The sequence below is a fragment of the Parus major genome, chromosome 2, assembly GCF_001522545.3.
Source record: "Parus major isolate Abel chromosome 2, Parus_major1.1, whole genome shotgun sequence".
Lineage (NCBI taxonomy): Eukaryota > Metazoa > Chordata > Aves > Passeriformes > Paridae > Parus > Parus major.
This window is the reverse complement of record NC_031769.1, coordinates 22,735,619-22,751,784: the sequence shown is the minus strand read 5'-3', so window position 1 is coordinate 22,751,784 and position 16,166 is coordinate 22,735,619. Positions and strand designations below refer to the sequence as shown.

The 16,166-nt window shown below is 35.3% G+C and overlaps 1 protein-coding gene across 8 annotated transcripts in view; it reads right to left on the bottom strand.

Annotated features, from left to right (window-relative positions):
* Positions 1-16,166, bottom strand: part of AKAP9 (A-kinase anchoring protein 9) — a 104,000-nt gene that overhangs the window by 74,511 nt on the left and 13,323 nt on the right. For all 8 annotated transcript variants that reach the window (XR_001519398.3, XM_015617738.3, XM_015617740.3 and 5 more), the window contains exon 2: positions 5,042-5,296. Coding sequence is in view for 7 of the 8 variants with exons in the window: in XM_015617738.3 (XP_015473224.1) it covers positions 5,042-5,296 (255 nt within the window). In the remaining variant the exon portion in view is untranslated. The remainder of the gene's footprint in view (positions 1-5,041; positions 5,297-16,166) is intronic.

Sequence of the window (16,166 nt, the reverse complement as noted above, 5' to 3'; positions counted from 1 at the left end):
ACAAGAACCAACATCCAGTACTAAATTACTCAAACCACAATGGAAAAAGGTATAGATGTAATATTCATGGAACAGAATTCTACCTGAAGGAAACTAGTGACTTTTTTATGACCTCAGTGAAAACTGTCACAAAAATGTAACTACAAAAGGCTGGATTAATTCTTGATCAACTTATTTTGATTTGGACATTTTCAGATGGGTTTCTAGCAATTAACAGAGTATCAACAGTGAGTTAATTAGGGAGACTGTGACTAGAAATGAGACAAAGAGAATGTAAACAGAATACCCCAGACATAAAATCCTCTCTAGGTCATCCTGAGCCTTATGGGCCTTTAACACTTCTAGAACATTCTGAATATGAAGGGCTATCCTTTTATATTGCCTTATCATGTCTTCCTTAGTTCCTAATATCAAAACCATTCAATTAAAATTCCCAGGTAATTTATGACCCAAATCAATTTACTATAATCTAATTTAAACCAAGTGCATTTTAGTGGAGATAAACCGCTGCCAACCTGAATATAACCTGCAGCAAGTTAGTGAACTCTGCAGTGTGTAAACTTCTGATAGTATCAGAAAACACCATCAAACAGGGGCGTAACCTAAGCATTCAATTAGGTTTCTATTCTTTGGTAACATGGCTTTATAAATGTTTAATCTAAAGTGAAATACCCTGTATTTGCAGAGACCATATTCCAATACAGCTAATTTCTGTGCCAGTAAATCTATTATATATCAGTATTTACAGAGATAAAGGAAGTCATAATACCAGAGGTTGTCTTATGAATTGAAGAAAATTGGCAAGTTATCCTGGCAATTTTCTGGCCAGATGGTAAATGGAAAGAATAACTAGCTTCAGTCAGAACCATATGCTGCTGAGAATTTACCACCTTCTCTTGTAGCACTGACTTTACTATTGAACAGACTATTTCCAAACATTTGCTTTTCTTCATTCTTCAATTTCAAAACATGTTTCAATGGATGCTATATTATCTGAAGTGACTAGGCTAATTTTTACTACATTTTAGTTATCCATATCTTTTTTTCAATTCCTCCACCTTACTGTACATCCCAGAATAGCTCTTTTCTAGTCAAAGCCATTAGTTGCTCTTTTTATTCATGCTTCCATCACAGGAATGTCTTACCACATTCACCACTCACACCTTTTCTCACTGAGGCATTCTCTATATTTTTCCATACTGCTCACATGCTTCCATATTTTTCTCAATTTTCTTCATCAGCTCTCAAAAATCCTACCCAGTGTTTCCTTCTTAATCACTTACTTGCTAATCCTTTATGTCAAAATATCAAACACTAACAACTGGAACACCTTATAGAAGTAAAACAATGAACATGGAGCTATAAACTTTATCACCAACTTCAGTTAACAGTTAAGCTATTCTAAAACTATTACCAAAAGGATTTGTCCTTTAAAAAACGAAAGACGAGTTACTAATCCAACCTTAGTCAATTAGCAGGTATTCTTCATCACAGAACTTTGAACTTTTCTTTTCTAAGAAGCTTTGTATAATAGCTTTTACTACCCAGGTGACTTAAGGACAATTTTACTGTGACACAGATTAATTTCTTTTGCTTTCCTGTCATCAGGACATTCTTGCAAAGCAGCGTGCTCCAATCCATCGTTTCAAGACTTTCCAGAAAAGGTGATCTCAGCAATTATTTACCTTAGATGTGGCTTTTGCTCTCTTCCATTTTCATTTGTAGAAGTCACAAAAAGAAGCAATCCTAAACCCAAGATTTTAATTGATTCCAGTTCATTTTATAATGTGGTCTAGGCTATTTTTACTTCTATATGGAAAAGGACACTATGGATGTCAACACCTAAAGATATCAGGGTGCAACAGAATAAAGACAAAAAATATTCTCTTCGTGAAAACAAGACAAAAAGCATTCAACATTAAACAAGAGACTTTCACCAACAAATACCATCTGGAATTTCTCTAAGAACTCTTGCAAATTGTTCCTCCAACAATAGATGGAAAAACTGAGAGATCACAAATGAGTTCAGATGGAAGGCAGAATTTAATGGCTAAGTAATGATAGTTCTTCCGGATAGTTTCTGCAACTGGAGGGAGTACAGGGGGATAAAAGAACCCACCCTCAGGAACACAGAAGGGAAAAAAAAAAGGAAATGGATAACTGCAAAAAAACTTCTTTGTATTCTAAACACTTTTGTCCTCCCTGCAAAGAAACTATTCTGCATTCGCAACGGAAATAAGCTCCCAGAGGAGTATCTCTATTTCACTTTCTGATATTCATATTGAGTAAGAGACCCCTTTTTTACTTGTTTTTGGACATGCTAATTCCACTGGGGACTTAAAATTGTACCAGAAGAACTGCAAGGAGATAAACTTCTACCCACAAAGCTACCACAGAGGAGCCCAGCCGAGATTTTTACATAGACAGGCAGTCTAGTCAGATGTTCTGAGTCTGTATTTTGTGGTACAGAAAGAACAATTCTAAAAATCAGTTCCAGTAAAAAGTAAAATAAATAACTAGAATCAAAGTTTAGCCAGAAGATGATCCTGCATAATGCTTCCAGTAATCCTGTCTCACTCTTCTGACACAGCAACCTACAACGACTTAATGTTGGGTGAAAAAGCAAACAGCTCAAAGCTGTAATTCTCCCCTTGCAGAGATTAGCCTGAAACTGCCTATTACATTGGCTGCCATTTCAACTCAGCAAGCTCCAATCCAATTACTGTAATACAGACTCTCTCTCCAAATCATTGCACTTTTAAGACTAAAACCAGTAAATTATGTGATTCACCGAAAGAGTTTTTCCTCTTTTATTAATACTGCAATTAATACTGCAAAACCTTTAGCAATCATCTTCCAACTACAAATTGCTGATTATTTATTTAAATAATGTGAGTAAGGAGGCTATAGACCACATTTAACAAAGAAAAATGCCCTCCCAATTGGGAGTGGGGTAGGGTTTTTTTGTGGAAGTGAATACTGGTTCAAAAGTCACTAAGTAACTCAACAGAGTCAAATTACAAACCTACATGTTTCCCATGCTTATTCTTTTAAAAATACATTTTAAAAAAGAAACAAACAAACAAACCACCTTCCCCTCAAAAAACAGAAACCCCTGTGCATCTCCATATTTATTTGTTTAAACAAAAGGTAAGTTGCTTTGGGAGTAAGACAGACCTCAGAAAAATCATACACCATCTTAATAATGTACGTATGTGTACAATCTTTAGCAACTGCAGTGCAGATAATTCTTCCATTTCTAAAATCATCTATGCCTTGTACTGTATGCATTTAGAGGCCAACACAGGCCACTAGGACCAACCTTATCTAATTAGACCTGCTTTGAGCACAGGATTGGACTAGATGACCTCAAAGGTCCCTTTTAACCAAAGTTATTCCATGACTCTGTACTTTACCCTGTTTCTCCAGCTGTAGATTTATCCTAACAAAGGACATACATTAGCAGAGTCCATCTGCAAGTTCAAAATGTATTTGAGCAAGGCAATTACATCATACAGTTGTCATATTTTTGTAGACAGTTGTCATATTTTTGTAGACTACTGAATTACTAAAACAACAGTTTAAGTTGTTTAACAGTTTAAGTTGTTGTTAAGTTGTTTAATTAACAGTTAATTCTCTCTAAACACCTCTCTTCCCTAAGCAGTCCTCTGTCATTAGCTGTAGATAACCTGATTAATTTAATAAAGTACATCTTTCTCTTTTCCTAGAAGGCAAAAAAGTCACATCTTCATCTATGAAAATAGTTATTGTTATGAAATTTCTTACCTCCTCCAGGAAAATCTGAGTTGAGCACAGTTTTATTGAGTTACTCCAAAAAGTTTTGAAGCCCTAACACGAGCTTTCTAAGAATTCATATCAAAAGCACATACCTACAAGGTTCAAAACATCTAGTGTATTGATATATTGATATATATATATATATACTAGATGTGTATAAGAGACAGATCTAGTGTATTGATATATTGATATATATATATATATATAAGCAATATATGAAATCTAGTGTATGTATTATAGGCTTAAAACTGTAAAATAAATGGATCAATTACTTTACAAGTTTTCATTTGCATGTATGATTTAGTCTGTCTACCCCTCCACCATGTTGTTTGAGGTTTTTTTTCAACAAAAATGCAAAAAACACTTAAAAAAATGCAATTTCTCAGTCCTCAGTTGCTGGAAATTCAATAATGGAGGCAAAATAGTTACAAATGGTCTATCCCAGCACAGGACTGGCAAGTCAAAATGCAGAGCATTCATCTGTACCACATCTCTCAAAAATTACTGTATTCATCTTCACATAGGTGGGAATCTGCATTGAGATGCTTCCTCAGAATGCCACTCATGTCATTTCAGGAGCACTGGTTTCATGAATGGAGTAAATTATTCAGTAAATAATATCAGCCTTTCTTGTCCCTTCTATCTGTAAGGACATTATATGAATTCACGTCCACTCAGAACTAAACTGGACTGCCAGTGTATGTTACACAGCATCTCCCAAACTTCCCAGAGCATGTACTTTCAGCCAACAGCAATTAGGATTATATTTCATTAAGCAGTAAAAGTAGAGTAACTGTTCATCAATCTCTTAAGCCACCCAGTCCTAGAAATCATCAGTAGTGATTTCTAAATTCATCCCTTGTCCTCATTAACCAGAGTGACTCAAATTACATTATGAATACAAGAAAGATGTTTAGGTTTGCATTTTGGTGTAGCCATAAGTGCAGAGATCAAAAATCCACTTCAGTTTGCAACTTCTAATAGAACAAAATTAACTTATGCACATTTAAGGAGTATAGCAGTACAAACACCCTTTCCATACTCTACAGGGAACTGGCTACAATAAAAAAAATTATACCAACAGGCAGGTAGAAAGTGTCTTCTCTGGACATACTAAGATAGAAGAAAGGAAATAACGTGCAAAATCTCATCCAAATCCTTTATTCCCACTCTCAAAATGAATGGATTATTTTATATCCACTCACCCCCAAAAGTGACTATTTATAGCCTGAGACAAACTTACCTCAATGGTGTAAGCCTGGGTGTGCTTGATAATTTCTCCACTATGCAAAGACCTGATAATAGCAAAGTCAGCAGTAGCAGCTGCTCCCCTTCGACTGCTGCATGTGGATATTTCATCACTTCGAGATCGATCAGTTTCAATCCCATCTTGCATTGATTCTTCATCTTTGATGTTTGCTGCTTTCTTCTTCTTTTTCTGCTTCTTTGATCCATTTTGACCATCAGTTTGCGCCTTCCGCTGCCTAAATTGGGCAAGCTGTATAGAAGACAAAATCTTGTTAAAGGTGAAAGTTTTTCTCTTTATTACCAATGACATCCTCTATAAAGGCTTATCCACTATTCTACATAAAGCTTCAAACTAATCACTACAGTAAACAAGCTGAAAGTTAATGTTACATATGTGAGACAAACCCAGGTTATTTTTCCATTTACATACTTTGCTATAACAAAATCTTAAATGTAAACCAATTCTCAGTTAATTAATTCCTTTTCAGTTTCATACTCACAAGTTACTGTTCCACAGACTGATATCTAAAAATCAAAACATTCAAAAGTAAAGGTACAAATGTCATTATAAAAGACAAATGCAACAAAATAACATGATGTAATTTTTCAATTTCATAGAAACCTTAAAATAATTTACAGAAATTCCTTTTAATTTTTATTTCAGAGACAGAAAAAAGCAATTTTTCTTCCAGCAAGTATCGTATGAAGCTTTTAAAAAAGTTTGCTATAACACAAAAAACTGATCAAGTTATTGAAAACACAAAGAAATAGCAAAATAGTAAAATACGTTTTAAGGGAATACTCTAAAACCAAAAACTGAGCAGATTACAAGACACACTACCTTGTAGCAAAACATGCTGATGAATAAAAAGTCACAGGTGAGCCAGGCACACAGTTTAAAAACCAATTAGAATGTAAGCTATTCAAATACGGTAAGACACTGCCTTTTGTGGAGCTTATCACTTTTAATCACTTTACAGTGGTTTACACAAGAAAATCCATTTAAATAATTTTTTTCTTAACAAGAACAGAATTTTTGTTCAAATATGAACAACAAGCACATTGGGGTTTACCAATTAAAATTCAAAACTAAAAAGATCTTATCAATAAAATCTGAAAACAAGAATCATTACTTTCCAATTTAAGTATCCAACAATAAGTGCTACAATACATTTCATAAATGTAGCTCCAAGGTAAAGCATACAAATAAAGACCCTAAAGTTTTAAAATTTCAACATCAACTCAAATATCATGGTTTTTAAAATAAATATGCTGCAATTGTAAGAAAACAAATATAGAAAAGATAGCTTATTTGCTTATGATATTCACCAGTCGGGAAAGCCAGGCTTCCATCCAACTTCTTCAGGAACACCCAAACCGAGCAGGACACACGGATCCCCTTTCCCAGTCACTGCTTGGTTACGGTTCAAGATGTCACCCGAAGGGCTTTCTAGTTCTCATCCAGCCCCAAGAGAGCTGAGAAGCCCCAATCTAAATAAAAGCATCACTGAGAGATCAGCTCTGACTTGTGGCTAGTTTATGCTTTTGTCCCTTTATGTGTATTTCTTTGTGGGTTTCTTCAGCCTCCTCTCCTTTCTTAGGACAATGGAATGCTTGGCATATGGCTCCTGCTCTGTTTACAGGAGGAGGACCTGAACATTTGCTGAGCCAAATATGCTCACCTAAGTACTTAATATGTACCTCCTCCCTATTACTTTTCTAATTAGTCCAACTTTGTGGGTTTTTTCTATTTTTAAAACATGTAACTTCTGTTATTTCACAAAAAATCCATTGTATTCAAAAATTCTAAACAGGAAAAGAAAGAACAGTCTCCTTCTACTTAAAAGTTTAAGAGAAAAAAACCCCAAAAGAGCCAAGCAATCACTGCTAAACCAAACTGAAAAGACACTTAGTTTCTCAAAAATGGGAAGGGTAAAGGTTCCAGTTGTTCCCTTAGGATATTATTACATGTTTCTAAAACTGTAAGTTTATCTCAATAAAATATTTTCAGTTTATCCAAAAGAAAAGCAGAATTTGTCCAAATGTCCCAATGACAGAAAGCAAACAACCTGACTTCATGTGTAACTACTGAGAGATTCTGTTTTTTTTAATGTTTTATTTCCAAGTAATAAAAAACACATAGTGCCACTGGTCAAGAACTCTCTTCCCCAACTTGATTGAAACCTTCGGTAATGGAAAGTTAAGTTGGCTTTTTTAAAGCAGCTTTACAGTCTTTATTTGTCTACAAAATTAGACATGTAGCTCAAAGACAAATTAATTACTCCTTGTCTCTCCTCAAGTATTTTGCATATTTTAACTGAAGCATCTGGGCATGCCAGATTTCCCTCCTTTCAAAATTAAGTTGTTGACTTTCACTTCTTTAGAATTAACAGATTAAAATCAACCATGGCAGTTATAAGCAGATCCGATTTTTTTTTCTGTCTAAACACTGATGAAGATGAGCACATATGAAAGCTAAACACATGTGAAAATGAAAATGTTACATTTTTGTATTACAAGTTCTCAACTGACAAATTCCGTATGAGGATCTAGAACTTTGGAAATAACTGCACTAGTAGTGATAGATGCATGCACAAATCATAGCACTTTTAACCCCAAACATTCAGGTACACACAGAACTGTCTGGCTACTAAAGCAACTTAACTTTAAATTCATATTTTTAATAAAATTTTAATAGCTAGGAATAAGAGAAGTGGCACAGCAAAAAGCTACTGCTGACCAAACACTTTCTGTGATGCTCACACCAAAACAGGGGAGTCTCAGATACCAAATTCTTTCTTATGAACTACAGTTGAGGAACTATCGTTGTTCCAATGACAAGCAGGGAGAAGTCCACCAGCAGTCATGGGAGCCAAAGAAAACAAATTCTTTAGAATTAAAATTTTCAGTTAAAAAGAAAAATACTTCCAGATTTTGTATTTCTAGAAAACAGATTTTTCTGGTGTGAACAAAACATGAAACAAATACACACTCATACAATGTCTTATCCTGTCTTCCAGGCACACTAGCATAATTATGCCACAACTAAGTCTGTGGAGAAGTCAATGCTGCTTCCATCAGTTCTGAATCTGCAGTTTTGACGTAATTCAGTGTCAAGTCTCTGCTGAGTTACAAACATTGCAAGCAAGAGACAAGTACGTAAGTACAGGAGGTACTCATGGAAGAGGAAGGATGCAAAGAAACTGAAGCTGAAGGACATTCAGAACAGGCTCTCTGCACTGATACGCCTCTGAGAACCAACAGAGAATGAGCACCTTACCCTGGGTAAGCATTGGGAACACAGTCAGTCATAATCTACTTATCAATGCTTTTAGGCACATATGAAAACCAATCCAGAGCACTTTTATCACTATTTATCTATCTGTCAAGACATTGCCTCCAGCTTCTGCCATCAAGCTGATAAGACCTTGCTTGGATCCTTCAAGGAGTACTGAATCCCATTAAAAATTGCATCTGTATTTTTCAGTAGTGAAGAACAATAGATTTCGCTCCTTGACTCTCAGCATTTGCAACTGAATAAACTAACAAACTGAAATTCCCAGCTCACAGGTTTTTTCAAGTCCTGCTTCTGGGCAAAATAACAATACTCTTGGAAACAGGCATGTTCACTTCATAGCATTTAGAAAAAATAAATTGTTCTCTGAAATATTTCTATCAAATATCCAGTGTGTAATAAACTGAGAATAAAAATACATTTATTTCTTTTTAATACATAAAAAGAGACAATAAAATTTTGCAGGAAGAATTACTTGTTTATTTCCAGATTTTCAGAAGTGCCATTTACAACAGCTACTCAGCTTTACACCAGTTTGAAAAATGGGAAATGGATATTAGCACTAAATTCTGTCACAATATAGTTGTCTCTTATAAACGGAAATACAATGAGAGTCACCAGACTACAACAGAGCAGCATGCAAACTGATAATGGGTATGCTTTCCAAAATCATTTCCCACAGTAAAAGAACAATTTAATAGAAGAACTTAGGTATTTAGATGATATATGCATTTATCTAGTTCTAGTTGTAACTTCCTACCCATGAATCCCAAATCAACATATTAGCATCAATTCCCATACCACAGACTGCACCAAAATTACCAATCCCCTGGTACAACGTTATTTTCACTTTTAAATGCCAGTATCCTCCAACTGGCAAAAAGTCAGAAATGTGGAGGAGAATCAATCGCTATTAGGAACTAAATACTCTTGAGACAGAAGGCAACTAACTTGCAGAGTGGAGGGGATTACTTGTGTAAATCATGTCAGCTGCATTATTTACTTATTCAGCTGCCTTCAGCAGATTCTGACCTTTGGCACTTGTGCCAGCAATCTGGACTGTTGGGTTACACTGTCCATTGATTAGTTTCAAATATGGTCTGGCTGAACTATTTCTAGAGTAAAAGTCTAAAGTAAAATAAAATTTGGCTCCAACAGAATGCAAAACTTAATCTCTTAAGCACTTCAAAAGAAGTCTGAACAAAAGCTGCAACATTTAATCACTGCCTATATACCAGTAGAAGACAATACTGAAAAAAATCCATGAAAATCAATGAAGCTACATTTGTAAAGCATCAATAGCTGTATTTTTAGTTCACATGCTTAAAAGACTTTTTAGAACAGAAACACATTAAGCACTACTGAAAACTGGATGCTGCTTTACAAATGCTTGTTATTCCTCCTTAACATTCTCAGATAAGGTAGCAGATCTGGATACCCTCATTTTCAGAGGTATTACAATTAACAGAAACGGAAAGTGTTCAGTGCTTCCAAAGAAGGATGTCAGGAAATACTATAAAACATATTTGCTGTAGTTATGGTTTAAAAAAAACCCTTTTAATTGTGAAGAAATTAATAGGCATAGCACATCCTGTGTAAGTACAGTCGTACAGTCACACTTCATATACCTGCACACAAAACTTATTAGAGTCAAACTTCAACTTTCTAAAGCCAAACTCAGTTCAGTGCTATGCAGGCACTTCTTACAGAAAGAGCAGGGTTTGCTCATCTCTCATAGCTTCTCAAGTATAAAACCCTATTTATTTTTCTATATTCATTTAAGGAAGAAGTATAAAAGGATGAGTCAGAAAATTACAGACTGTCAACAAAAAGGAACCTCAGACAAGCTGCTACAAGCAAGTAATTTCACTTTTTTGTTTTTACACAGTACAAAAAGAGCATGAATGGAAATCTACATCATGATTTTGCATTTCTCAACTATTATAACTTCAAAAGATGTTCCAGACACTGCTTAAGCTTCAGATTAACGTGTCCTCACAAGCAAAGACTTATTCTTTGTCAGAAGTTCTCAAATGGTGTGGTGTCCAGTGAGAAATGTTCTGTGGCGGAACTGATCACACATATCTCTCATCCAATGTACAAAGACAAGGACTTCTGAATCTTTGGGTGTCTAGCTAAAAACAGGAGTTAGTGGCTGAAAGACAAATTGACAGCCCTGTAATATTCTTTATAAATAATTTGGATAATGAAATTTAATACATCTTAAGTAAGTTCAAAACAAACTGGTGGAAAGCCAAATACAGCAGAAGGAAGAATGACCATATAGTGAGACCTCAACGTGTTGGAAGCCTAAGCCAACAAGAACTTCATGTAAGTTAATAAAAATAAACACCAAGTCCTGTACCCAGGAAGGAATTATCCCATTTACATTGCAGTAACAGCTGGGGATTGATGGGGGTGACATGTAGCTATGCTGAAGAGGACCAGTGTTAACCTGGCAAGCTACACCAGTGAGCAGCAGGCCCTGGCAGCAAGGAAGAGAAACCAATAAACTTTGAAATTACTCTCAATGCCTATCGCAGTAAATGACTAAAACATCAGTTTGGTGGTTAAATACTTATGGTATGACTGAAAAGACTCCATGCAATCCTGTTTCGTAGAACAGAATTTGATAACAATAATACCATTTGTTATTTGAGACTGCTTCACAATAGAGAAAAAGCCCAATAAGCCCAACAAACAAATCCTGGCTCCAGTGCTTCAATGCAAATGTTTTATTTAAGTGTAGAAAGCATATTTTAAACTTTTGATTTAGGAGACTGAAAGTCTCCACAGGAGCAGTTGCTGCAACTGAGCATAATGAGGGTACGAAAAAGTGAAACAGAATTTTTTGTCAGGTGTCGCTTGAAACTTTCTACCAACACAATAGGCACAGATTTGCCTCAAAAAGTTGTATTTATTCTGCATATAGAACAAATGCTACAAAATCCACTTTAAGCTGCACTTGAATTTATAACATGCATTGTGCCAAACTGTATTGTGTAAGTGGTAACTACGCTATATCCCAGGCTCAGACAGACTCTGTCTGCAAGTATATAATAACACTTGGATGTATCATAACACTCATGATAGATCATAACCAGTCCAGTGATAGAAAGGCTCAGGCTTTTCTAATTAAATTGCTCCTAATCCCCCATCTCTGAATGACAATAAATTATGAATTCTGAAAGATTACTGAGAATGAAAGTGAAACCATAATATGTAGACTGAGACAGACTGCCACCTTTTCTTAAAAGGTAAAGGACTAATTTAAGAATCACCCGCCCTAGTAACGATAGGTCAGTGACCACAGGTAAGAAATTATTCCTACAGAAGCTTTCATTAACACAAAAAGAACAAAAAGCAGAGCCTTGGGGTGGGACTTGTTTTGATCATTTATTAAGCACATATATGTCCCAAGAATTCCTGACTGGGGTGTCCTGAAAAAAATAGTGACAAACTAAAAAGGTCAACCTGAATTCAAAATTTTGACATGGTTTAGAGTTGGATATTTGCTGTGATTCATAGTTATCCATCTCACCTTACCCTGAAAAACTGAAAAAACACCTGCCATAATTTTTCTCTCACCCACTACCTGGTTCTGTGTTTCCAATACGCAGTAATATTTTTATGTTTCATAGCAGAAGAGGCCCTCAAAGGGGATAAGGAAGAGAGTCTAGGAGACAGCAACACTGAGCTTTAGGCAGTAAATCTCACCTGAGCTATTTAAAACTCATCTGCTGTTAGGCTATCAAGTTTTGTTAAAGCTAGTCTGTCCCCTAAAGAGATGCTGAACAATCAACTGATATTAGAGAAGACAGTGGCACTTTGTCATTTTTGTCATATTCTCAGAAGGTCTAAGCACTGAGGGTTGTCTTGGCAAAGCACTAACTCCTGAAGTGTAGTTAAGTTTATAATGCCTGCTGCTTCTGGGTTCCTGATGTCTATACTAAGCAAAGGATAACAAAGTAATCTTAAAGTAATGAAAAATTGCCAACACATAGAATAAACAGGTATCTTCCCAGTGAAATCTACTGATTCTATTCTGCTAATCAACAAATTAGAGAGTATCACAATTCTTTTCAAATCCTGAGATAAAAACCCACAAAAGGAAGATAAATGAGCAAGCAACCTGCAAATACTTTAAACATATTATGTCACATAGCTGAAAATCCAAACTGTAAGTAAAGAATTAGTGTTCTTTGCAAGTTTCAATCTGCTTATCTGTTGAGCCAAACAGAGCTTTAGGTTATTTGTTCCATTCAACAGATGCAGAATTTACTAAATAGGAAACATTAGGCTGAATGAACAAGAAATAACCACCTAGGAATGAAGTATTTCCAATCTACTGATTTTTATGTTGCACTCATAGCCAGATTTTCCGAAATCACTTGAACAAGACCTTAGAATGTCTCCCCTTACGGAAACTTGCTCATGAGTATTAGCTGGTGACAATAAGAATATAAAAATTTCCAAAGAAGAAATCCTATAGTCTCTTCCTAAATTAAAACCTGAGAGTCTTCAGCTTCAGAGACAGCCATTCCTTTGGAGTCCTCTGAAGAAAACCAATGGGATCACCAGACTTTACAATTATAGCTATGGTATCTAGAAGGACAACACAGGATCATGAGAGGAACAGCACCTCAGGCGATTCTTTTTAGCCAGTCTTTATCAAGTTAAGAGTACTGTTGGCAATACTAATTACCAAGGGCGCTGAACTGGAATGAACCCCACCAGATGGCACTGTGAGCTGGAAAGCCTCAGAATTAGTGTGGTTCTGATCTGGTCTGCTCTTCCCTGTCCCAAGAGTTTAAATAGGAACAGATCTAGGACCAGCTAAGTTCATTACAGCTAGGTTATTTTCTGGACACAGAATGGAAATTAAGTATAGGAAAATTCACTCTCAGTCAGGTTACAATGACTGACACAAGTACACCAAGCACATTTCATTCTGGACTGTCTCATGAAAAGCAATGCCTCAAACTTCTAAAAAAATTGCTCAAGCAGTCTTTAACTGAACTGCTTCTACCTAAATGATTTATATACTGATCCTACCTACTTTTTAATTTTACTCTTCTCACATTGAATGCTGCCTCTGTGCTGATATTAAGGGTGAAAAAATCATCTGATCTACATTGGTACCAAATGCCCCCAAAGCAAAGAGGAAATAAATGGATTGGGACAAGCTGTTAGTGACAAAAATGAGAGGGCAACAGAAGCTTGTTTCATGCTGCTTTCTAAAAAAAACCCACAGATCTTGACAAATAAATTTTAATAATGGTGATACAAATGTTACAATTAACTTTAACTTTCATAAAAGAACGAGTGAAAAAAGGTTCTACTACTTTGCTAAACGGAGAGTTTTTAGTAAGTTATGATGTTTTCTATTGACTCTTGAACTACAAAACTTCACTGCTTTGCCATGTCATCCTTCACATCTCACAAAAGTATTTTGAATATCTGCAGCCAGAAAATGAGTTTGTGTATTAACTCCTTCTTAAAACCTTATCCTAATATTAGATTTAGATACCCTGAAAGCATTACTTGTTTTCCATACAGCTACAGTACTGTTCATTGGACTGTATGAACATGTTATCCCACCATCCCTTAGGAACAAAAGTATCAATATTTATCTTCAGGCACTTTCCTGGGGTATTTTGGTACCACATAAGGCTATGGGTAACTTCAGCTGTGGCATCCATTTAAGAACAGTAAGCTCATGGAAGTGCAGGACCCTAAACAAGATGTAAATGTAGATGAGATTCTATTAATTGAAACAGCTGCTGTCTTAAAGGTGTATGTAATCTACACTATGATCTTAGTATCAGTTTCCTATGAATGAAAGCACAGGATGTGATATGTTTTGCTGACACAAACAAAAGACGGGCTTTAGGAAGTGCATAGACAATTTGATCTCTGGTGTTTTAAGTCAAGTTATCAAATCATCATAGCTTAGTAAAACTTAACAGCTGAACAGTAAGTGGTAGAGGCTATAACAGACAGAATGATGAATACAATTTCTGACCTCTAAAAAGAGACACAACCTTACCTATCACGGTCTTGATGTATAACAACATGATACCTCTTCATCTTAATGAAAAGTTGTCAAAATTCAAAGTTGTCTGTTATCGTGTTAAAACTTATGAATAACTAATAAAACTAAGCCACTAGTGGCACGTAGTAGACTAAATTAGGTAGGGTACACACGATACATGACACAACCAAATGGAAGGTAGATTGCTGTGTATTTCTACTGGCCTAAGGCATACACAGCAATCAAGATAAAGCTTGTGCTCAATAAATCTGATTAGATGAAGATACAGGTAAAACAAAAGCAAACAACTAACAAACAATCAAAAATGCCTGAAACTTGCAAATGGTATCACACCTTACAGCCTCTAGGACAGATTAAATAATTGCCTACAAAACACAATAGACAGAAAAATCATTAGACAGAAGCCATAATTACTACAATATTTCATAAAGGTGAACTCCTTAGCAAATTTCTGCACTGACATTTTTTGTAAGATTGTACAATTACAAATATGTTTAAGATTTTAAGTACTTTTCTCACACTCAATTCTTGATTTATTCAGCCTTGTGAAACAAGTTATCTTCTGAAAGTAAAAGGCAAATACTGCCCTCCTAAACAGAAGACAAAAAGCATTTAAGCATTAAAACTATGTACTAGGTTGCAATTTTATATCTGCTTTTTCCTTCAATATTGTGTTTGATTCAACAAAATTGTATGGTTAGGCTTTACATTTACTGCAGTTGCTCCCCACAGACCCAGTGAAGTCCAATGAGTTACAAATAGGATTGATTTTTCTCATTCTTACCTGCAGAACCATACTTCATGAACTGCTCACATCACCATAAAGATGAATATGCCACAGGCCACAAGAAATACAAAAAGAAGTAATGGACTTTCACAGATAGAGAGATTCAGCCAGGCTTATAAAAAAATATCCCAAACATTTATTTTACAGCATAGTAGCAACCTATAGGCTAAATATAAGCATTAAAACATTAATCTATTCACAATTTCAATTTCTGGAAAGCAGCAGAGTCATCATATATCAATCTTGATTTGTATCACCAAAATAAATTTACTAACAATCTGAGCATTGCTTACATAGTAACATCAATTTATTTCTTCTTAAAGCAACTGGTTTAACACCTGTTCTTTAACAAGTATATAGTTGTATGAGCTGTTTGACTAAGTATAGTTAAATCAACAGCTGGAGACGCCTTTAATTAATCCCTTGGCGTTCTTACAGGATAACTATTTTAAGAAAACAACTGCAATACAGTAACATGGTTAAGCAGTAAGCATGTTAATTCCACTATTTTTAGGTTCTATATTTTTTTTAAAAAAAGAAATGTCTTCCAGAATACATGCAGCCTAAAAATCAATTAAACTATGTCATTACATACAAGAAGCAGTCAGGTGGTTAGCAAATTTCTGCCTTGTTCTGTAATTTTCTTCACATGCTGCCCTTCTTCCCCAAGAAATAACCCTAGGAAAATGTTCCTGATGAGCCCAAAGCAAGGCTAAATTTCAATCTAAATTTTGCTAATAATAGATAGAAAGAGGCAAGTCTGGTTCTGGTAAAAGAGAAATTATTTTCATGTCTCCTATGTGAATAACTTTTCTCCTCAATTATGATTTTCTTTGTATTAAACACATAACTGCAATTTATCACATCCTAGAATACAGACTTCAACCCTCCTTTTTAACAGGAATCTGAGAGAGGAAAAAAGTAATATACCACACTGAACTTCACAGATGGGTAGAACAAGCCTAGTATTTCAAACAGAAGTT